Raw genomic sequence first — 24213 nt, 5'->3', positions numbered from 1 at the left:
CATAAGTTCACTGTCCTGGACCTTCATACCATCACCTGCTCCATCCCCCAGCCAGAAATGTTATTTGGAAAATCCATTTAGCCTACCAAGAAAAGAATGGAAGGCATGGGGCCACATCTTATTCATCTATCTCTTGGGCCCCATATAGAGTCTAGTAAACAGTAGACACTTAATAGATGCTAAATTGCATGCAATGAACCAACTTAAATCTTACAAAATAGCATAATCTTCAAGAAGTGTATAAGCAAGAGACTTGTGGTTAACTGGAAAGAAGACCTAGCTGAGAAAAAAGATGAAAAGTTCTGCACCTGTAAATAAAAAGATACTTAAGTATGATGCTTACCAGTAATTAATTTATACAAATAGAACCATCAGGAGAGCACTGTTCTCAGGGTTTTACCCAGCGCAAGTTTCACATCCTTATTCCTCAAACTGTAGATCAAAGGATTAAGCATGGGAACCACATTGGTGTAAAAGACTGAGGCAAATTTACTCTGGTCCATAGATGCAGGAAAAGAGCTTGTTAAATAGGTGAATGCCCCTGACCCAAAAAACAAAGCAACAGCAATTATGTGGGAGCCACATGTGCTGATGGCTTTGGATCTACCCCCAGCAGAAGGAATATGGAGGATATTAGAGAGAATCAAGGCATAAGAAATGAAGATGCTAATACTGGATATTGTGATGACCACTCCCACAACAATAAAAAACACTAGCTCATTGACATGGGTGCTGGTGCAGGAGAGCTGCAGGAGAGGAAGAACTTCACACAGATAATGGTGGATGATGTTGGAATCACAGAAAGTCAGTCTCCATATGCTCCCAGTGTGGGCCATGGCTCCAGCAAACCCTATCACATATGAACCAAACATGAGCAGAGAACAGACCTGAGGGGACATGGTGACCGTGTACAGCAGAGGCTTGCAGATAGCCACATAGCGATCATAGGCCATTGATACCAACACATAGCACTCAGAATTGACAAAGAAACAGAAGAAAAAAAGTTGAGTCATGCATCCCACGTAAGAGATGACATTTTCTGACAGAAAATCATTCAGCATTTTGGGGGTAAATACACAGGAATAACAGAGATCTATAAAAGACAAGTTGAAGAGAAAAAAGTACATGGGAGTGTGAAGGCTAGAACTTAGCCCAATTAAGGTAATCAAGCCCAAGTTGCCCACCACAGTAAACACATAGATCCCTAAGAACAGGACGAAGAGGGGAAGCTGGAGCTCTGGTTGTTCTGATAATCCCATTAGGATAAACTCAGTCACTGAGGAGCTGTTTCTCAGAGTCATTCTCTTCCAGGGAGCTGTCTGTGGAAACAAACAATAAAATACATAGATTGATAATAGATATAAGCATAGCTGATGGAAGAAGGCTCTAGAAGATGAGCCAGTGCATGGATGTCCATCCTTTTTACTTTACTTTCTTCTCTCATCTATGCACCGCCCCCCACCCCCCCACCCCCAGCCAAGCCATTGACAACATGCCTGTGACTATATCTGAGCCCCCCTGGGCTAGAGTGTATTCTTGGGCACAAGAATTCTGTCCCTTCTTGAGAGATGAGGAGACAGAATTCCTGCATTTGCTGCCCAAGGACTAACAGAAGGACATCACAAGAGCCAGGAGTACAACCTGAGCCTACTGCCTCAGGCTCTGAGAGACAGGAGCTCTCATGTGACTCACTGTCTCCACCCATTCTCTGCCTCCCTCCCCTATAGAGAAAGCCAATAGTGTCCCCTCCTGTCTCTGCACACCCTATTCTCTTCCTCTAAGCCCTCCACTCCATCTCACATCAAAGTCAGTGTTGAGAGCAGAGAAGAGACCAATATACCCTGGACCTCTTGGATGTGGGTTTAAAAGAAAACTATAAGGAAACATGGGATTCAGACATTCACCTTCCTTCTCCCTGGCCTCACTCAGTGCTGGGCTTTATGCAGCCTTTTTTCCATTAGCCCAAAGGAGAAAATGATGTTCATGCATAAAGGAGGCAGCCTCAAGTGCACTCTTCTTATTCCCTTAGTGTTGAGAATCAGACCTTTTACAGACCCCAGTCACCAAGGTGCTCTGGGAATAGACTAAGATTTCTGTTTGTGGATTTTCCCAGATGGTCTACATCAACTTCAGGAGCAAAAAAAATAGCAACTCTCATTTTTACCAGAACCCCAGCTGGCATATCACAGAGAACTTTATGCTACTTGATGATCTCAGGGGCCTGCTTACAGACAATTTCCCTGGGAATTTCTCAGAGACTTGTCTGTGAGGAAGGACTTGCACTGTCTTTGTTGACAACCTGGATAATGCTGCTTAGCTGGCATCTTGGGACTCAGTTGTTCTACTCAAATTTCCCCATTACCCCAGGGATTTCATACCATTCATGCTGAATGTGGGGGCTCATTTTTCCTCTCCTTCATTAACTCTTGGTACTTAAGGTTGACTTTAAAGAAAAATGGCCTTGGGACACCTGGGTGGCTCGGTCAGTTTAGCATCTGACTTCAGCTCAGGTCATGATCTCACGGTTTGTGAGTTCGAGCCCCACATTAGGCTCTGTGCTGACAGCTCAGAACCTGAAGACTGTTTCAGATTCTGTGTCTCCTCTTTCTCTCTGCCCCTCCCCCACTCACACTCTGTCTCTTCCTCTCTCTCTCTCTCTCTCTCTCTCTCTCTCTCTCTCTCTCAAAAATAAACAGTAACAAAATAAATAAATAAAGGAAAATGACCTCAAACTTATTTTAGCCACCATTTCCAGATCTTCAGCAGGAGTTTTGCTAATAGGACCAAAACATTTTAGATCAGAATTGTAGATGCTACAGAGAGCACCTCAGACAAAATGTTTCTAAGAGCTTGAGCTGTTCAGAACAGTGGAGACACCACACCACCACCACCACAAACACCACCTACCCTCAGCTCTATTAAGGGCCACAGGCAGGCCTTTGCTATATATAAGGAGATTAAAATATACCAACACATATGCAAGGAAGCACACACACACCTGCATGAAGTTACTCTATAGATGTGTGAAGGCCGAGATGTAATAGGAGATGTACCTGTTTTAGTCCTGTCATTCTCCAGATGACAAAGCTGCTTTCCATATGATCTGCTACATGAATATTCTAAGAAACATTCAAAGGCATGTAAGCAACTGCATTTGTAAGTTAACTGAGGCTGCCTAAAATAATCCCAGTTTTCCTGGAATAGTTCTGATTTACATCTATTATCCCTGTATAATTATTAATAGCATACTTTCTCACTCTGAAAAGTGTCTGGATTTGGAGAGGAAATTACATGGTCACCCTACTAAAAAGAGCATAAGCAGCTGTTCAGGTCCTCTGGCCCCTACTGTCTCTTAGACCCATTGACCTCCATCCCCATTCTGGCTAAGGAAGTATCTGTCTTTCACCCTTCTTGCCCTGAAAGTTCTCCTTAACTGAACTTACTCCTTCTGACCAGCCAATACTGTATCTCAATAGATTCAGGTTCAAAAATAGGAAGAACACTTGCTGCAAGCTGTTTCTGATTTATACCTAACCAAAATCTCCAAAGCAGAGAAATACAAACCTGAACTACCTGCCTAAAATAGGTGGAAGGAAATAAGAGGGAAAAGAATCACATTGGTTGAAGGAATAAACATTAGTATAATTTTACCTTGTAACCATTGGTACAATGGAACAACATTGTTGAATATCATGGTATATAGTACAATAAATTGATTAGTAATATTTAACAAATTTGGACATAGACATACATTTTGACCCATCAATTCAACTGCTAGGTCCATACCCCATAAAAATAAGTATACATGTTTTTACCTAAAGACATGTCAAGAATTTTCATAGCACCATTATACATAATAATCAAGAACTGAAAGCAAGCCATATGTCAATCAACTGTAAACTGGGTAATAAATTGGTATTAATAAAACAGAATTCCATATAGCCATGAAAGCTAATAGCATAGATAAAGGTCACAAACCTATTATGAAACAGAAGAAGCCAAGCACAAAAGAGTGCATACTTTATGATTTCATGTATATGAATTTCAAAACTAAGAAAATCACTGTGGTGTTAGAAGTCAGATAGCAGTTATTCATGCTTGGTCTCCAGGCTAGTGACTGGAGAGGGATATATATATATATATGAAGGATGTCTCAGGGTTGCTGACAGTGTTCTGTTTTTCATAGGGATACTGGTTACATGGATTTGTTCAGTTGGTAAAAATTCATCAAGCTGTATCCTTGCTACACTTGAAATTAAATGTTGAGTTAAAACATAAATGGAGAACAAAAACAAATTAATATTTTAGCAAATCATCCTGTCAAGCTACTTTAACACTAAATTTACTAAGCACCTTTGATCCATAATTCCCTAACTTGTAAAATGGGAATTTACTGACCTAACAACTCAGTATGGTGGCACATGCAAAAGGACCATCATTTTATATTTTTTATCCATCTTGTATCTCTTAAGATAAAACTCCCTTTATTTCTTATATAAAGGGAGGGAATCAAGAAGTAAAAGAATTGATGCATATGGTGCAACTACAGTACCTGACATTATGCTGGATGTTTTCTAATATAACATAATATTTACAACAACTATACAGTATACACGTATATGGAAGATGTTTTTGTTTTTTCCAAAGATGGCCATGCCAGTGCGCATGTGGGCGCGCGTGCGCACACACACACACACACACACACACACACACACACCTTGCATCCCACATGTTCTTGGTACAATAGGACTGACATTCCTCAAATAAAGAGATGGGATTTATGTTCCCTACACTTGCATCTAGGCAAGGACTTAGGATTTTTCCAAAAGAGCATGGCAGAAGCAATGCTACGTGGCTTCCAAGATTCAGTCCTAACAGGGTACAGCTTTTACCTCTCTCTCTGTCTCTCTCTGTCTCTCTGTCTCTCTCTCTCTCTCTCTCCCCCTCTCCCCCTCCCTCCCTCCTTCCCTCCTTCCCTCCCTCTCTTTCCACTCCTATTTCTCTTTTGTCATCTTCTAGACTTCAGGACAATCATATTGGAACCCTCCGGCCTTTCCTCAAGACATAGCACAGGACAGCAAGTTTATGGTCATTTATCCAATATTAAGGGCACAGAAGCCCTCTAGGACCTGCATGCTAGTTGGTAGACATCAGGGGAAAATACTCAAGGGAAATGGCTAGAGGAATTTTTAGTACAAGTTTGAACTACTTGATCCAATTCCCCCTTACTACTCAGAAAATCTCCTTTCAGTTCTGTAGTTAGATGTTTTTAGGCTTATTTTTATGAAGAAAATAGTTATTTGCTTTTAGTACACATAATTTCATATCCGCTACATTTCTCTCTCTTGAATAACAGTTTGACAGATGTATGGCAATGGCCCAGCAATGGAAGAATGGGCATGATCTCTATTTATTAGAGTAGAATCAACTTACTCATTGATTCATCATCCAATAAGTATTTATTAAGGCCAGCTATTTCCAGCACTCTTGCAAATTTTATGCTCAGAAAATTCTCCCCTGATAGAACAAAACTAAGAATTCTGAGTAAAATATAAAAATCCTCTACCTGTTAATGTTTGATGAGGCAGGAACTAAGTGAATACCTGTGAGAGCAAAACAGAAAAGATCTGTATCCAAGGGGCACACAAGCACTGGACCTGGAGTTTGTCCTTGGGGAACTAGTAGATTTCCTGTGGCCCAGAGTTGGGTGTTAATTAAGTTGCCTATGCAGGACCCAAGAGATAAATCCTGGGATAAATCCTTTTATGACTGAATCCTGGAAGCCTGAGAGTTTGGAACCATTATTGACTCATAATACTGGGTCCCCAAAAAGAAACATCTTCCATGGCTAAAGTAGATGAATTTAAAAAAGCCCGCATAGGAAGAAGGCAAAGATATGTGTCTGACTTGGCCTCGGCTCTAGGGAAGAGAAAGAGATAAAATATCCTCTGAGAATTTCTAGCAACCTCTGTGTTTCAGGCAAATAAATGGATGGATGGATGGATGGATGGATGGATGAATAAATAAATAAATTTTAAAAATCATATTACATATATAACAAAAAAAAAATCATCTCTGGAAAATACAAGTTAGCTCCAGATATCAAAGAATTTCCCCAGATAACTATCCAGGGATCATGAGCTCTTAATGAAAAGCAGTAAACAAACACAAAATAAGCCACCAGAAATGAGAATCATCATTAAATGATAAACCACAAGCTATAGAACCAGACCTGCAAAATCATTAGGCTTATCAGGGACAGAATACAAAATAATTTATTTAACGTGTTCAAAGGGTGGGGGGGGAGGAAATTGGAAGTGTAATGAAGGCCCCATAAAAATTGACAAGGCAGGTTTTTAAAATAATCAAATAGAGCTTGTAGAAATGAAAACCTGATAGTTGAAATGAGGAACTGTATAAATATGTTAGACAGCCTCTTAAACACAGGCGAAGAGATAATGGGTAAATTGGAGGGTAGATCTAAAGAAATTATCCAAAGTTGGCATCAGCCTGGGGGATGGGGGGGAAAGACTATGAGTTAGAAATGTAACTTAAGAAATGTAAAAATAGTGAAGGTCCAATAGACAGATAGAGAGCATTTGCTACATTCTTGGGCCTGTGTTTCGCTCTGAGAATAAAGAGCAACCATCAAAACGGACACAATCCCTGCCCTTTAAATATATAATCTAGATATATACCTAGATACCTAGAATAAACAGATGCTTATACATAACTAGGTAGAAATATTGACTGTGCAGCATTGGTACTCCTTCCATGTTTGGGAATCTGCCCTTGTGTGACCCTTGGTTGAAGCCAAACTCAGCCTCCTTCTGTGAAACTTCCCCAAAGAACAAAAGACTGAGCTCAGCCAGTCAGATGTTCCCATGCAGGACTCTGAGTCTGGAATAAGTGACACAAGAAAGAGGAACAATTTATATTTCATTTTGTCAAAGACAAAGACAGAAAAACTACCAATTGATAACAAGTATTAGGTATTGGTGATACCCAGTGCAGCCTAACCAGATGGTTCTGCAGTACAGCTTGGCTGTGGTTCTACCACCTGGCTTCCCCTGACTAGCTTCAGAAGCTGGTTCCCCAGCCTTCTCTAAGAGTCTGTTAATTACCCCCAATTTCTTGCCAATTAACTCCCTCTTTTGCCAAAGCTAACCAGAATAACTTCTGCTGTTTGCAGTCAACAACTCTGGCTTGTATAATAAAAACTGGAGATTCATGGGGCTGTACACGGGGAGTGGAGACAGAGAAAGCATTCAGGCTGTGGGACAAATTTATCCCTGGGATGAAGGCGGACACATCTGCAAAAATCACCTTCTTAGAGGGATGTAACAAACTCTCCCTCAAAGTTTTGCTCTGTTTTGAATGATTTTTCCCCTTTCATGGAAATGTTTGGATGTGGTTTGGAGGATAAATGAACAAGTATCTCCGATTCCACAGATTATTCTTCATACTCCTACACAAAGTTTTTAAAACTTTCAATTCTTCGATGACTCTTTTTTAATGTAATACAGGCCTTAGAAAATAATAATAATAATAATAATAATAATAATAATAATAATAAAGAGGATTATATTTAACATCTAAGGCAGCTTATGGCACAATAACTATTTTTATTAATGATTAAATAACTAGCGTTTGTTTAAATTGGGCAATGTCATGATAGGGTTCTGTTTTTTGTGGACTCTATCTTCACTGTATTGCCTTTGATATTTTGTATAAAATCAATACATGGAATAGCTTTTTGTACACTTTTTAAAACTTGGGAAATCATTTTCCTCCAAAAAATCATTATAGAGTATTCTAGAAAGTATGTCTTTGATTTTTTGTAACAGGTTATTTTGTACAAATCAAAACCACATTGAGACACAACCTCACACCAGTCAGAATGGCTAAAATTACCAACTCAGGCAACAACAGATGTTGGCAAGGATGTGGAGAAAGGGGAACACTTTTGCACTGCTGATGGAAATGCAAACTGGTATAGCCACTCTGAAAAACACTATTGAGGTTCCTCAAAAAATTTTGAAAAAAAAATAGAACTCCCCAACAGGTTATTTTGTGCTAGATCTTTATTCAGAAATAGTCTCCAATTATTACATTGTTACTATGGAAATATGCAATCTGTTTTATGATATGGTTTTAGAAATGCATTGCTATTAGGCTTGAATATAAGTAGAAGGTTACCAGCAGAGAAAATCAGGAGGACATTCTGAGCAAAGGGAGTCACAAAAGGAAATTAAAAGGCCATTAGAGGGAAAAAAGCAGTGTGAATTTGGGGAATGGCAAATGATAGTGAGACTTGAATTATTGTATACATGGCAGAGAGGGGTAGGAAAAAGTTGAGAAGGGTTAGGGGTAATAATAATAAATCATATCTCTCTTCCATTTCTGAAATTAGACACAGATGTCAGACCAAAAAAAAAAATTCCAGTTTTATTGCCGATAAAGTTGATTGAAAGACCCCTGGATGTACAATAGGACTTTATAATTCCTTCATGGCCCATTACAAACTAAATTAATGAATATAGGTCTAAACCAAGCTGGTCAACAGTTGGTATTCTCCAATAAAGGAGAAGGGTTACAAATGAAAGAGATGATTGGGGATCTTGAGAATGTGCCTGTCCTAATCAGAAATGGGGCAAGGGGCCATAAGAAGGTGGCTAGGCCACACTGAGCCACATAAGTTCATTCTCCCAATTTCTCATGAGTCCTATAAATTGTTCCTTTCCTTTGGGTTACAGTGGGTAGGATATGGGGGAAGACAAAGGGTTGCTTCTTTAACTACCTGCCTGGGATGTAGAGTCTTCTTCACTAGGGAAAGAGAAATGTGAAGCATAAATAAGGCTAGAATCTCTAGACTTGCCTTTGACTTTTGGTAAAAGATAAGAAGGATGGAGACCAGGAAAACTGAACTAATGTAGTGGGAGGAATATGCAGAATTGACACTAAGAGTAAATCAAAGACAAATCTACTCTTAGAATTTAGAGAAGGAATTTGAGATCATCAGATGAACATATCACAGTTAAAAAAAAAAAACTCTTTGGAAAAAAGAAAACAATGTCTTTCTGTGCAGAAAATAGCAACATTTTGCATCATTCCACTGATCTTTTAGCTTTAAATGCAATGAATATAGTCATTGAAAATCATGATTTTGATAAAAATTTAATCACATGGAAAGCTGTTTACAGTGTGTTACAGAATGAAAAGTAAAGTTACAAAATTGTACTTAATATCACATTTGTGTCTATATATATATATATATACACACACACACATAGTTTTTGCAAAAAAAAACTATACTATAGTATAGTGTGTGTGTGTGTGTGTAGTTTTTGCAAAATGGTCTAAGTCACCACAACTACCCACACAGAAAAATATTCTGAAAAAATATACACCAAAATCCTGAGTAGTTATCTCTAGGTAGTAGGATCATGGATTTTTTAAAAATCTTTTGCTTATCTCTACTTTTATATATTCCCATAATACTTGAGCATTACTTTTGCAAATATAAGAAAAATTATTTTTAAAAATTATATTAAAAACAAAACACTAATTTAGTATTTTAAGGTCTCACTAAGGATTCGTTCAACATTTATTTAGCACTTTCTATATCTGCCAGGCATTACATTCTCTGCATGTGTTAGATCACCAGGTTGAGGTTTGAAATACAACCTCAAATAAACATTTTCTACATGTATTACTGCCCAGTTCCTATTACAGTAGTTCAGCAGGTCCCACATAAGTTTATATTACTGACCCTACTAGTGTAGTGCATTAAATGAAGAGAAAAATCTTTACGGTCTTCCTCTTGACATACCTTTTAGGCACATTGTTTCCAAATGAGAGTGAATATATCAACTTTCTCAGCTCAAAGGCAGCAGGAACTTGGACATTGCACAAATGAATAGATGTGCATCACATGTGCTATTTCTTAGGCACACAGATTGAGCCTCTGGAAGGCAGCAAGTGTAAGAGTATAGGCTCTAGAATGAGACAGTCTAAATTCAATTCTTTACTCCACCACCTACTATCTGTACAATCTTAAGCAAGCTCCTTAACTTGTAGAGAAGATTACGCGAGAACTTGTATGTACAGTCCAAAAGACATAAAGTTTCCAAAATGTCATATTGGGGTTTGAAAAACATGAGTCCCTTGAATGTGGAACTCTCGTCCACCTTCATTCTCAAGTCACGGAAGTCTGGAAAGTTAGGATAAAAGTAGGGGGTGCATAGTCACTGCAAGCAAGATACAATATGAAGGAAGGAAGCAAATGGGACTAGGAGTCCTAGCTTTAAGGAAGCTAGACAGAATGGTATCAAAACCAAATTGTGTGGACAAGAGTCTTAGGACTTTTTTCCCTCCCACTCCAGGCCTATTTCTTCCTTTCATGTGGTCTCACCAGTCACTGATGGGAACCTAAAGAGATTGTCATGTGAGTTAGTAAAAAATGGTGAGAAGGGGACCACAGATGACACTCAGGAATCACTGACTTTGGGACATGGAGCATTGGCTTATTCACAGGGAACCAGGTCTATCACTTGTACACAGACAGGTATCCTCAAGGAAGAAAACATATAAATGAATATTTTATAAACACGAATATTCTCCCATTAAATACCTACTTGCAGAACTACATTAAATACAGCTCATTCCACCTACCATTCATATTTTGGTTTTAAACACCATTTGTCTCTAAATAGAACCAGTGCTGGGGCAGGGAAGTTACAAAATAAGCCTGAAACATATTGTTTTTCTGTAAAGCAACAAAGTGCTCAAAATCTAATAGAGAGATATTAAAAGAACATAGGAACTTGCATGAAGAGGCTCCCACTGGACAAATCAGGGACAAATTGAGCATCAAAGTAAGCAATGACAATAATGAATCATAATCCATTACATAAAATTAGAAAGCATGAGTCCACAATAATATGAATGAATAACTAGATGAATGAGTGAATAGATAAATATATACAGAAGGAAACGTTCTTCCTGACAAAGTACCAACTAGCAAATGAAGGACTGATGGAGTAAAAAAATCTCTACTTTTCAACCATCAGAGTAGTATTGATTCAGGCAAGAATTATCAATGGATGCTAAAACTAGAGTGTGAAAAATTGAAAAGAAACAAGACATTTCATAGTCTCAAAATATCTTCCCACAACTTTGTTTTCATTATAAGGGGAAAAGTAGTAATTTTCCTCAATAAAACTACTAGGAAATTGCGAAGTTCCAAAAACTATATCATCAAATGTTCCCAGAAACAATCTGACAGGTTATAGAATATATTCATTTGTGACAGTAAAGAAAGGAAGATTTGCTCTGAGAAAACAGTATTGTGCCCTGCAAGGTCAACAAGGAAGAATCAGTCTATGGTCTTGGTGAACTTTTTCTAGTTTATCTTTGGGGGCGCCTGGGTGGCTCAGTCAGTTAAGCATGGACCTAGGCTCAGGACATGATCTCATGTCAGCTGCGCTGACAGCTCAGAGCCTGGAGCCTGTGTTGGATTCTGTGTCTCCCTCTCTCTGCCCCTCCCCCACTCATGCTCGCTCTCTCTCTCTCTCTCTCTCCCCCCCCCTCAAAAATAAACATTAAAAAGAAAAATAGCAATATGCTAATTTTTCTTTTGAACACAATCTTGCTGGCTTAATCTGATATTCTGGGGAAAATGGGAGCTTCTTACATGAATAATTTTTTTTCATTGTATAAGTTTTTCTTCAGTGTGTTGTCTCTGGGATATGAGTGAAAATGGAGAGTACAGAATGAATACATAATTGTTGGTATTTTATAAAATTTCTTTCAGAGCCAGTGTTCAATTGATAGTGATTTAGAGTTTGCTTAAGTTAATCATTTTATATTGACAACACTATACTTGACCATAAAAAGGAGTGGAAAGTTGGGGCTTTCAAATCTAAGATAGAGCCTGGTTCTGCTATAGCCACTAGGTGTGGGTTATTAATCAAAATGGACACCAGGAACTCCCCTCACACAAAACTTACAGTCTAATTTGTAGTGGATATGTATACAGAAAAGTAAATCAGTGGCCCTACACTTTGACCAACACTTAATAGGTTAAGTACAGTATGCTCTGAGAACACAGAGTAGAGACATTGAAACCAGCAGAGAGGTGACAGAAAGCTATTCCACAAAGTCATCTCACAATAGATCATCACAAAAGTAAAACTCCAGAGTATCTTCCCTTCCTTGGCTCAAAAAAAGATTACTGAGTTATGATGAAGCCAAGGAAAAGCCATTTAAAAAATAAAGGGATGAAGTAGAGTAAAATTTGCTACCCTAAAATATTTATCTTTGGCATAAGGGTTATCTTGATCTGATTAATTTTAAGAAAACAAAGGCATAGAAGAAGCTCTGAAAACTGAGTAGAAGTAGCCCTTTTGTGAGGGAAATTAATATTTATAAGGGAAATCTCTATGTGTAAGAGTGTCTCTCCCTCTGTACCAAGAAGAGGGGGATGACTAAATCTCTAGAAACTATTGTCTAGTAGCAACTTAAATCTGCACAGCAACTATGCCTTCATTTATTGTGCTTTATCTGATAACCTTTCATAACTGATGACCCTCCCCAACAGCATCCTCTTTTGTCTTTAGCTGGAAATGGTATTTAAGGTCATGGCTTGGGCCATTCTTCCTGAGTATCTCCCATGTATACAGGAGGTATACATGTTATTAAAGTTCTGTTTGTTTTTCTCCTGTTAATCAGTCTTTTATCACAGGGGAGTCTCAGCCAAGAATCTAGAAGGGTAGAGGGAAAATTATTTCCCTCCCCTATAGGGAGTATATGAGGAAAAAAAAAGGCAGAAGAAAGCAGTCTCAATTCTGCTCTTTCTTTTCTTCCTTTTCTTTTCTTTTCTTTCCTTTTCTCTTTTCTTTTCTTTTCTTTTTTCTTTTCGTTTCTTTTCTTTTCTTTTCTTTTCTTTTCTTTTCTTTTTTTTCTTTTCTTTCCCTTATCCATTCAGATACCACAAGTAATTTATGAAGTAGACAGGAATAAAAGGAGAAGACAGTAACACAACTCCAGCACTATCAAAATTAAAGGTAATCAGTTTTTATGAGTGGCACCCTTACTAGTACAGAATCTGGCCAAGAGTAGACAGTCTGAGTTTGTTTATACTGCTAGTAAGAGTGTGAATTGAGATAAACTTTCAAGAAGGAATTTTGAAATAATATTCAAAATCTCATGTCATTCAGTAATTCCCAATCTAAAATATTTATCCTCATTCGGGAAAACTCAAAGAGTCATTGAATAAGTATGCTAAGCATTATTGGTAATTTGGAAAAACAAAATAATATACAGTAGTAGAAAGCTGTTAATGAGATATACCCCCATATATTAGAATTTTGCAATCATAAAAATCAAGTTGGAAGAAAGAGAACAGAAAAACCAAATTCTGTGAGCTGTGTCTTGGGGCACACACTTATATAACCAGAGCTGACATTCCCTTGCTTTCACATTATGCTTTTCTCTCTGCCTCTTTTTGGGTACCCACAACCCTTCATATATTCCTTTTCTGCTTTTTTTTATTCATTTATTTATCTAATAACAGCCCCTTCTCCCCCTTTTCATTGGTAGTTACATTTTAAAGGAACTGCTCATAGACTTTGAAAACAAGGAAAAGATTGTGTGTATGTATATGCAGGTGTAACGGAACTCAAGAGGCTTCCCACTTGGTGTGCACTGAATTGAACACAACACAAGAAAGGGCTGAAAGCAAAGAACTTTGTACTACTTGTCACAAGTAAGGAGAGAGGAAGATAGGTCTCAAAGCACTGTCTCCCTGTGGGGCTAGTACAGGAAGCTTTTATTCGGTATATTAGGGGCAGGGAGCTTGCATATACAATAAGGAACTTAATACAATCTCTATTACTTGGGCTCTTTGGTTCAACTGCACACGTCTGGCGTGTCAACATGCTAATGAATACATTGTATGTTTAAAATAGGGTGGAAAACTGCCCATAAGAGGAGATCTTAGTATTGTAATGAGTTAAAGGTAACTTCAGGACAACTTGGGGGCCCCTGCACAGGTCCTCAGCTCCAGACCAGCTCAGAGTGGCCCAGGCAAGGGGCTACCAGGGGAAACACCTAGCCTGGCCTTTCCTTGTCAGGAACTGCTAGTTCTGCAAAACAAAGCATATTCCTTCCCTGCTTTTGTCCCTTCCCCCTCCTCCCTTCTGCTGATAGCTTTCAGCCCTCTGATCTGAGTAACTCCCTGTTGCATCTTGGCTAAGACAGGCACTGTGCATAGAAAGACTCTCTTAAAACATACAACCAACAAGCAACAGTGACAGACCCTGGGGAGGATACAGAAGGACAAGAAAAGTAGAGTAAAGGGAGACTTCCTTTCATTGATCATTTTTTGGTAATAATTATAAATACCATGAATATGTACTGCCCAGTCAACATACAAATAAATACATATTGTAAATGGGATGTGGAAAGAATGGAGAAATGGAGAAAGAAATAATTAATTCTCTTAACAATCCTGCGGAAACTGTTTTAAAAAGGAAGAGACATCAGGGGCACCTGGGTGGCTCACTCCATTGAGCGACCGACTTCAGCTCAGGTCATGATCTTGCAGTTTGTGAGTTTGAGCCCCGCGTCGGGCTCTGTGCTGACAGCTCGGAGCCTGGAGCCTGCCTCAGATTCTGTGTCTCCCTCTCTCTGCCCCTTCCCTGCTCGTGCTCTGCCTCTGTCTCTCAAAAATGAATAAACGTTAAAAAAAAATTTTTTTTAAAGGAAGAGACATCAACTAACTCGTGTGAGGTCACAGAACTGCTCAGTAAAAGCGAGGGTTCAGATTTTATTCCAACTCCTTAGTCTGCTTTTTCGGAGACTTTATGCTGTTCTTCTCATCTCCCCTGTCCCAGTCATTCCAATTCTGTGATGGTTCTCTGTTCCGTGCCATCTAAACACAGTTCCCTGATTCCACCACAGTCATTCTTTTGAACTCACTCTTAGTGATCTGTACCTTCCCTAATGATACAACTCTATATCCATCCAGACTTTATTTTTACAAATAGAAGAGAATTTTCCTAAAAAGAATCTCATAAATCAAAAGTATTTTCAGAGCATTTCACGTATCGTTGCTTCTCAAAGAAATATTTACTACTTACAGTTTCCTTTTAAACCAAAAAGCGACTCTACCTCCCTTTGCACAGTACCATTAGGCTGTGGATTTGCAAACCTAAACTGTATAATCCTTCCACCCTTTGCTGGAAGGTGTGTCAATCAGAGTCCCAGCAGAAAACAGATGATCCCCTGAAACAAAGTAATTGAAAAACATAACAAGGGCACTATTTGCATGGGTACAGGCAAAAGAGTGGTTGAGAGAAACCCCAAAAGTATTGTAAAGGCTAGTAGAAACAACACTACCACCCCTTTGAATGAAGAGACAAAAGAGGAAATAGGCATTCAGTGACTATAGCCCCCTGGAAGAAAGTCAGGGAAATAAATATCATAGTATCATGCTCCTCTTTTTCTCTGGTTTTCTCTGCTGATGCCGCCATTGGCTTAACCCAACCAGAAACCAGATGGCCATGGAGCCCATTGACAAGATCCATTAGGGAATGCCTCCCAGGACTTGGAGCAAGGTACACAGAGGCAGAAAGTTGATCTAGAGAGGCACAGAGAGAATACCTCGCATAGTCTCTGTCATATATATTACCATAACAGTCAGTCATCATTTCTTCTGCTGACCGGCAGCTGTGTGGTGCTAACCTAATTACTGGCTTTAACACAAAGTCTTCTCTATGGTTCTGAAATATTCTCCAGATTTTTAGCTGACCACCCTGAGCTTCAGACTTCTCCACCCAAGTGTTAAAAGCACAATTTGAAAACAAGGAAATGGCTGTGTGGGAAAAATTCCTCAAACCTGTACTTCATAACTTTGATACTTTCTATAAGGTCTTCCAGCCAGCATGACCAAATCCTTTCAAGTCCAAGTCCCTGAAGCTCCACACTACTGTCTGAGGAGTTACCATGCTTGCTGCTCTCTGGGTCCTAGCATACTCCCCACCATGTACTCTGCAAAATTCTTGAAGAATTTGGTCATTTAGCCAAGACCATCTCAACAAAGTTTTGTACCTCCTACCTTCTCTGCAAAAATGTGGTATTTAAAATTAGCCCTTGAAAAGTTGCATGAAATTTCTGTAGATAGAACTGGATCTTAACATCCTAGATCAGTTCACATTTGAAATGAAATCTTCCAGGGCTGATGGAGGAAGAAAGTGAGCCATAGTGGAAGGCCACTAGAATTAGAAATCAAGAGCCTACATCCTAGTCACAGTTCTGCTGCTGAGTAACTGAATGACCTTGGAGAAGGTACATAAGCCTGGACCTATCCTCAGAAACATAAGCGAACTGAATTAAGTGATTCTTAAGATCCTCTAAATATTGAGTACCTTATAGCTTTAAGGATAAATAAAATGGGGAGGATAAACTTCGAGAAAGACTTAAAATTTCCTCTATGTAACCAATGGAACCTGAATTATATAAGGAAAGAAGAAAAAAAAAAAAAAAAACGCTTTCCTAAGTATTGTCCCTTTCTCAAGAGAATGTCTTTTTGCTCAATGATTTCTTCAGAGCAACTTTGACGTCTTTATTTCTTAAGCTATAGATTAGCGGGTTGAGCATGGGCACAACGGTGGTATAGAACAAGGAGGACACTTTCCCCTGATTCATAGGTAAAAGAGAGGATGGTTTGAGGTACATAAATGCCCCTGACCCAAAGAAAAGAGAAACAGCAATTATGTGAGAGCTGCATGTGCTGAAGGCTTTGGACCTGCCCTCAGTGGAACGAATATGGAGAATGCTGGTGAGGATGAGGGCATAAGAAATGAAGATGGTAACTGTGGGCACACCAATATCAATGCCCACGACAATGAAAACTACCAGCTCATTTACATAGGTGCTGGTGCAAGAGCGCTCAAGAAGGGGAAGGATGTCACACATGTAGTGGTCAACCAGATTGTTGGCACAGAAGGTCAGTCTCACCATGCATGTTGTGTGGGCCATGGCCCCAGCAAACCCCATCACATAGACACCCAACAGAAGAAGCGAGCAGACCTGAGGAGACATGGTGGCTGTGTACACCAGTGGGTTACAGATGGCGATGTAGCGGTCGTATGCCATTGCTGACAGGATGAAGGACTCAGAGACAACAAAGAAAAGAAAAAAGAAGAGCTGAGTCATGCACCCTGCGTAGGCGATGATGTTCTTCTTTGAGACAAAACTCATCAGCATCTTGGGAGTGATAACAGTGGAATAGCAAAAATCTATGAAGGACAAGTTGAAGAGGAAGAAGTACATGGGGGTGTGCAGGTGAGAATTCAGCCCAATCAGGGTTATCAGACCCAGGTTCCCTATCACAGTGACCACATAGAAACCTAGAAACAGGAAGAAGAGGGGCATCCGGAGTCCGGGCTGGTTGGTTAAGCCTGCAAGGATAAATTCTGTCACAGAGGAGTTCTCAGCTGCCATTCTCATTAAAGGCATTCTGTGGAAACAAGAGGAAAAAGTCACTTAGAAAGGGAGACAGAGACAGAGGCCCCTTCTTCCTCCCATTCTTGAAAGCCTGATCCACACAAAGAGATTTTGGACTTGCAGAAAGGCCTTTCGGGATGCCTGTGTGTCTGTTCTCACAGCCCCCTAAGGAGTCTGCCACTAGAGTACCCTCTGGAGGATGGACCTTTCTCCATGGTGAGGGCAGATGCTGCTGGGAAGAAGGGTCTCAAGGATGAGCTCAGGAGTCTCCTGGGTCTTTGGTCTATTTATTGTGTCCTTCCAACTCCAGCTTATGCTCAGGATTATAAAACCTCGGGCCAATACCTGAGGAGAGTCCGCTTAAGAGGTGGGAGCCAGCCCACTGTGCCTGGAGTTTCCACTCCATGGTCACCCATGGGAGAGGGTCTTCCCCAAAGCCTTTACTACCTGAGGTTGGGGACTTAGGAAAAGTTCAGCCCAGATTCAGTCACTCACCCTTCTTCAGCCCAGAGCCTCAATTGTGCCTTTCAGTCCTGTTCTTATCCTCAATTGTTCAGACAGATAAATGGCTATAATGCTAACACAGATAAAGGAACAAAGCACAGACCATTTTAGCTCCTGTCCTGTTTGAAGGATCAGAATTTGGACGGCCTTAGAATTTGTTCTGCGCTAAAGAAGGTGATATTTCATGGAGGCTTTGCCCCAAGGCTATTTTCCAGTTTGTAGAAGGGAGACAGGATCCTTACCTATAATCAGTGCCAGCTGGTGACAGGAGACTGAGCAGTGTTTTTCTAGGTTTAGAGATCTGGGGACCTGATTAGAAGTAGAAAGTCAGAGGATCCCCCGGGATCACAGCCCTAGAAACTAACTTTTTAAAAAAATGAATATTTGCTTGTACCCTTGATAATATTTGAATGGGCTTTTAGAAGAATTATTCATTTTCCAATTAACATCTACTCAGTAAAATGCAAAGCATTGTGCAAAAATAATCACTTACCATTTATTGAGAACTTATTATATATACCAAACATTCCTAGCACTTCTGTACCGACCCCAGCAGTCCAGGATCCAAAATCATTTCACAAACAATACTTCCTTTTAATTCTCCCCCAAATCCTATGAACTGGTTTAATCACTCCTGTTTTAGAGGTGCAGTAATTCACCAGATGTTAAATTAAAAAGGCCGTATTAAATCTAGGTTCATCTTACTCCAAATCTGGTGTTCTTAGTAATTGTGTTTAACATCTGCCTATGGGAGATAATAAAATATGTAAGCAGGGTTCTTGCCTTCAAGGGTCTGACAATCTCTTGGAAAAGATAAGATAGAATACACTGAACTTAGTATGCCGAAAAAGATATGATAAAATACAGAAAAGGTAAAAGTAAAATGCTATTCAAGTTCAGAGAAGGGTATTCCATACACGACTTAAATTTCAGTTTATCACAGAAATCCCATAATATCTAGTTCAGGGAGAAACAGACTTTCCTTGTAATCCCTTGGAATTGGAGTTTAGCAGTAAAGAAAAATCCCCATCAGTTAAGAACTATTTTTTCCAAAATTGCTAAATTGTTGGAATTTTTGATGGCCCCTGCCCTCTACCCTGTCAGCTCTCTTTCAGGAGGCTCCCAGTGAGCTCATACTGACTCTGATGACCTCGTAGCTTGAACTCCCTTCTTCCTACCAAACCACCAATGTTTATGTCCCTATTTTGCTTACTTTGCTCTTTTTTAACTCTCCCTCATGACAGAAGTTATCCCACCGTGCCTCAGTATCTCAGTGTCTTGCTTGAGCCCAGTGACAGCTAATTCACACTTTTGGGGTCTCAGATTTGAAGCAATATTAAAAACCATCTAGTCCTAACAGTTGAGTTAGATGAGCCTATGCATATTAAAAGTGCATTTACTGCTGCTCCAATCCAAACATAATAAATTCAAATCCCAGAAGTAGAACTTTATGATCTGTTTTTACCTCTAAATCTGTCCCTGGTGATTGGGGTGTTTAGCCAGGTTTGGGATTCACTGATCTAGCCCTCCAACCCTGCATCACCCAGACAGGAAAACTGAGGTCCAGCTAGTCACACAGCTGGTTGGTGGTGGAGTCTGGAATCAGACTTGAATCTCTAACTTCTCCAGTTGGAGGGGTTTTCCAGCCTTTCTAAAAGAAGCCCACCTGCTCTTTGACTTGGCTGAGTACAATGCAGAGCACAAGGAAAGGGCATAATTGGACATCAAACTTAGAACAGCACCCCAGGGTTATAGTAGGGAGAGACTTAAATGCCATGTCAAGAAATGTGTATGCAGTGTGAATCCATGGAACATTTTGAACAGAAGAATGGCATGATCAGGGGAATGACATGATCAGATGTGCTGAGGAAGACCAATTAGTCTAACAGGCTACTATCAGACATCAGTGGCTTAATACAGCAGTCCCTCCAGGCAATGTTCTGTCTTGTAATTCAGACAGGATGCTTTAACTCCAAGGACAACAGTAAGACAAAGGACAAAGTATGGACTTTCAAAAAAGAGTTAAATGGAGCAAAAGGCCTTTCTAAACTTTTTGGCACAGTAAAAATCACATAATGTGGCCCCTGCCTTATAGCTGTGGTATCATCTACCCTCTGCTCTGAACAATTTTGCAAGGCCCTGTCCCATCACCAGGCTGTCTGTGTTGGACATTGTTTCTGCCTCGTTTCAGCCCATCTTTTTGGCTTCTGCTGTTGCTGTGGCAGCTGGCTGCACGCAGTTGTAGTCAAGAAGCGCAGTTCACCAGCTGTACCACTTTGGACTGCTTTGGCAGATATCTCTGCCACCACACAGACTGTCTGCTGGAATCCCCCCAGCCGCTCTGGTGCATGTGCAAACCTGCAGGTGTGAAGGAGTTAACACCCCTGGGAGTCAGTGGATAAATGCTCTGCTCTTCCGTGTCTCTAGTGCTCCATTCCTCATGGATTCTCAACGGGGCCTCAGAGAGATGGGTTGTGAATTTCCCATTGAGGCAAACACCGTAATGGCCTGCCTTGGATTGGCTTTCCATCCTTCCCTGCTTCATTCTTCCTCTTCCCTTAGATCACTTCCAGAAATAAGCTACCTCCATATAAGTCCTAGTCCCCAGCACGGCTTTTCTCAGCTGAAGTGCTCCCAAAACAGTATTTGGAGCAAGTTTGACCAAAATGTTCCTTACTCCACCTGGGAGGAAGCAGCCTCACCCAAACCTGTTTGATTCCAGGTCAGGGAAATAAATATGAATCACTAAATTTATCAAGTACCAAAAAATCCACATATCAGAGAATTTTTATTTCTTGAGTATGCCCTAACAAAATGCCAAAATACTAGAAGGAACAGGATCTCAAATCATTACCAGCTCATACCCTAATGGACATTAGCCAGAAAGTCCTAGTATCTTGACTTAGATCCACTGAAGCTCCTCCTGACATCTTGCTGTCTTTGTGACCATCCATATACCTCCCTGAGCCGGGACAGGTAAGAACTAAGTTTATTCATGTTTGTATCTTTAGAACCAAATGTCAGACCTGGCTTGCAGCAGCTCATAAAACATTTTTTTCATCTCAGATTTTCACCCTTCCTCATCTGTGAAATGGGAATAATGATAATAATCCATAAGACTGTTGTGAGGGATAAATTAAATCATAAGGGCCTAGCAAAGAGGCTGACGCATGGAAAAACCTTGATAAATGTTTATAGAAAACCTACTAGAAACCCCAGAATTAGACCCACAAAAGTATGGCCAACTAATCTTTGACAAAGCAGGAAAGAATATCCAATGGAAAAAAGACAGTCTCTTTAACAAATGGTGCTGGGAGAACTGGACAGCAACATGCAGAAGAATGAAACTAGACCACTTTCTTACACCATTCACAAAAATAAACTCAAAATGGATAAAGGACCTGAATGTGAGACAGGAAACCATCAAAACCCTAGAGGAGAAAGCAGGAAAAACCTCTCTGACCTCAGCCACAGCAATTTCTTACTTGACACATCTCCAAAAGCAAGGGAATTAAAAGCAAAAATGAACTATTGGACCTCATGAAGATAAAAAGCTTCTGCACTGCAACAATCAACAAAACTAAAAGGCAACCAACGGAATGGGAAAAGATATTTGGTATATCGGACAAAGGGCTAGTATCCAAAATCTATAAAGAAGTCACCAAACTCCACACCCAAAAAATGAGTAATCCAGTTAAGAAATGGGAAGAAAACATGAATAGACACTTCTCTAAAGAAGACATCCAGATGGCCAACGGGCACATGAAGAGTTGCTCAACGTTGCTCCTCATCAGGGAAATACAAATCAAAACAACACTCAGATACCACCTCATGCCAGTCAGAGTGGCTAAAAGGAACAAATCAGGAGACTATAGATGCTGGCGAGGATGTGGAGAAACAGGAACCCTCTTAAACTGTTGGTGGAAATGCAAACTGGTGCAGCCACTCTGGAAAACAGTGTGGAGGTTCCTCAAAAAATTAAAAATAGACCTACCCTATGACCCAGCAATAGCACTGCTAGGAATTTACCCAAGGGATACAGGAGTGCTGATGCATAGGGGCACTTGTACCCCAATGTTTACAGCAGCACTCTCAACAATAGCCAAATTATGGAAAGAGCCTACATGTCCATCAACTGATGAATGGATAAAGAAATTGTGGTTTATATACACAATGGAATACTACGTGGCAATGAGAAAGAATGAAATATGGCCTTTTGTAGCAACGTGGATGGAATTGGAGAGTGTTATGCTAAGTAAAGTAAGTCATACAGAGAAAGAGAGATACCATATGTTTTCACTCTTATGGGGATCCTGAGAAACTTAACAGAAGACCATGGGCGGAGGGGAAGGGAGAAAAAAAAAAGGTTAGAGAGGGAGGGAGCCAAAACATAAGAGACTCTTAAAAACTGAGAACAAACTGAGGGTTGATGGGGGGTAAGAGGGGGGAGGATGGGTGATGGGCATTGAGGAAGGCACCTCATTGGAAAGAGCACTGGGTGTTGTATGGAAACCAATTTGACAATAAATTTCATATTAAAAAATAATAATAAAGGCAAAAAAAAGAAAAGAAAACCTACATAAAATATATATAATTTAGGGAGGGAATGAGAGAGAGAAAAAGCCAGCTAAGAGCTAGATGAGCCTGTAAGGGGCAAAAGAGAGGCTAATATAGGGAGGAAGTGAGGAGAACTGATTGACAGAAATAAGAGAAAGCTGAAGCAGTGTTTTTTTTCTTCAGAAGTTTATCTAAGGCCCAACTCTCCAATGTAACTTAATGACAGACAGGATCAGGTCCTTGAGTATTCCACCTGTCCCTGCTTCCTGTCCCACCATGGATGCCCTATTTTTCTTAGAACCACACTCTACCACACCACAGAGGCCAAATTATGAGGTCAGGTGAGGTTTCATTCACAGCCTCTGATCTTTCCTTTTTGTGCCCATTTCTAGTCTCGGTAAAAATTCCCCTTCCCCAAACAACTCACAGTCCTAATGCATGCTCTACCTTCAATTGTCAAAAGCAGTTCTCAGGAAAGAGCTCACAAATTTATCAACACAGTCCACTAAGGACTTGTTGGGGATCATCCACATTCCACACCCTCTTCCAGGCATATTTTTTTTACAAAGACAAAATCTATAACCAAAAAAAAAAAGAGAGAGAGAGAGATCTCTACTTATGAATTTTGAAACAGCGCTCAATTGATGAGAGGTGCATTATGGTAGGGAGTCACCTTGTACTGGGTTTATAATCAGAATTGCTGGGGTGCCTGGGTGGCTCAGTCGATTGGTCATCTGTCTTCAGCTCAGGTCATGATCTCATGGTTCGTGAGTTCAAGCCCCACGTCGGGCTCTGTGCTGACAGCTCAGAGCCTGGAGCCTGATTCAGATTCTGTGTCTCCCTCTCTCTCTGCCCCTCCCCCTCTCACACTCTGTCTCTCTGTCTCTCTGTCTCTCTGCCTCTCTCTCTCAAAAATAAACATTTAAAAAAATTAAAAAAAAAAAAAAGAATTGCTTTGGCACCTGTGTGTCCTCCACTTGGCAAGCTAATTACAACCCCTGTATCAGTCCTGTGTATGTGTGTATGTCTTTTGTGTGTGAATATTGGGTGACTTTTGTGCATTCTCAGTGCTTGCCTATCCTTCACACGAGGGATATATGTTTAAATCACTTAAGACCTTAAGCACAAATCTTATACTTAGAAATTTGCCACTGCTGTGGTGATTACAATAAATCCCAGTCCCTGCTCTCATTCCTTCTCTAGTCAACTCACAATTAAAGAAAATAAATCATCATCACAAACCTGAAATAAGACCCACAGGAAAAGGGCTCCATGGGGCACAGACAGCAAAGAAGACCCAAGCTTCATTAAAAACTGACTTTTCTCTAGAAGCCTGAGAAGATTCTTGTTTGGATGATAGAACAACCAAGAAAAGTTCCTTTGGATTTATGTCACCTCGGAGCTTGTTGCCATGGGAACTACATCTCAAAATCTTCTCAACTGGGGCTTCACTAAAGTCATGTTCCTTGAAGAGCAGATGAAGCCCAAGCAGGAAGCAGTGTAGGAAGAACTATTCTTAACTGTATTCTTTTGTTGCGAAGTTGCCCTCTTTCCAAAACTTGCATCTCTATATAGTGCTTCTTTCTTTATTTATTTCTATTTTTTCCGTCTTTTTTTCCCCATTATAGTCTATTTGTATCA

At 40.0% G+C, this 24213-nt stretch overlaps 2 protein-coding genes across 4 annotated transcripts; both read right to left on the bottom strand.

Annotated features, from left to right (window-relative positions):
• Positions 1–371: 371 nt before the first annotated feature.
• Positions 372–23867, bottom strand: LOC132661022 (olfactory receptor 8B4). Of its 3 annotated transcripts, none has more exons than XM_078432894.1 (3): positions 23815–23867; positions 3054–3119; positions 372–1319 (listed from the first exon to the last, which is right to left on the bottom strand). In XM_078432894.1, exons 2-3 carry the CDS (start codon positions 3096–3098, stop codon positions 372–374), a joined length of 993 nt encoding a protein of 330 aa, XP_078289020.1. In that variant the 5' UTR covers positions 3099–3119; positions 23815–23867. The 3 variants fall into 3 exon arrangements, with proteins under 3 accessions (XP_078289020.1, XP_078289023.1, XP_078289022.1); XM_078432897.1 differs by having other exon boundaries at positions 2999–3119; positions 23815–23847; XM_078432896.1 differs by lacking the exon at positions 23815–23867 and adding an exon at positions 5567–5605.
• On the bottom strand, positions 16576–23891 carry LOC132661023 (olfactory receptor 8B8). Its single transcript, XM_078432898.2, has 3 exons — positions 23815–23891; positions 18258–18324; positions 16576–17524 (listed from the first exon to the last, which is right to left on the bottom strand). Exon 3 carries the CDS (start codon positions 17521–17523, stop codon positions 16576–16578), a length of 948 nt encoding a protein of 315 aa, XP_078289024.2. The 5' UTR covers position 17524; positions 18258–18324; positions 23815–23891.
• Between the last annotated feature and the right edge of the window lie 322 nt (positions 23892–24213).

The sequence above is a fragment of the Panthera onca genome, chromosome D1 (genome assembly GCF_046562875.1).
Source record: "Panthera onca isolate mPanOnc1 chromosome D1, mPanOnc1 haplotype 2, whole genome shotgun sequence".
NCBI classification, from domain to species: domain Eukaryota; kingdom Metazoa; phylum Chordata; class Mammalia; order Carnivora; family Felidae; genus Panthera; species Panthera onca.
This window is presented reverse-complemented; position numbering and strand designations above follow the sequence as displayed.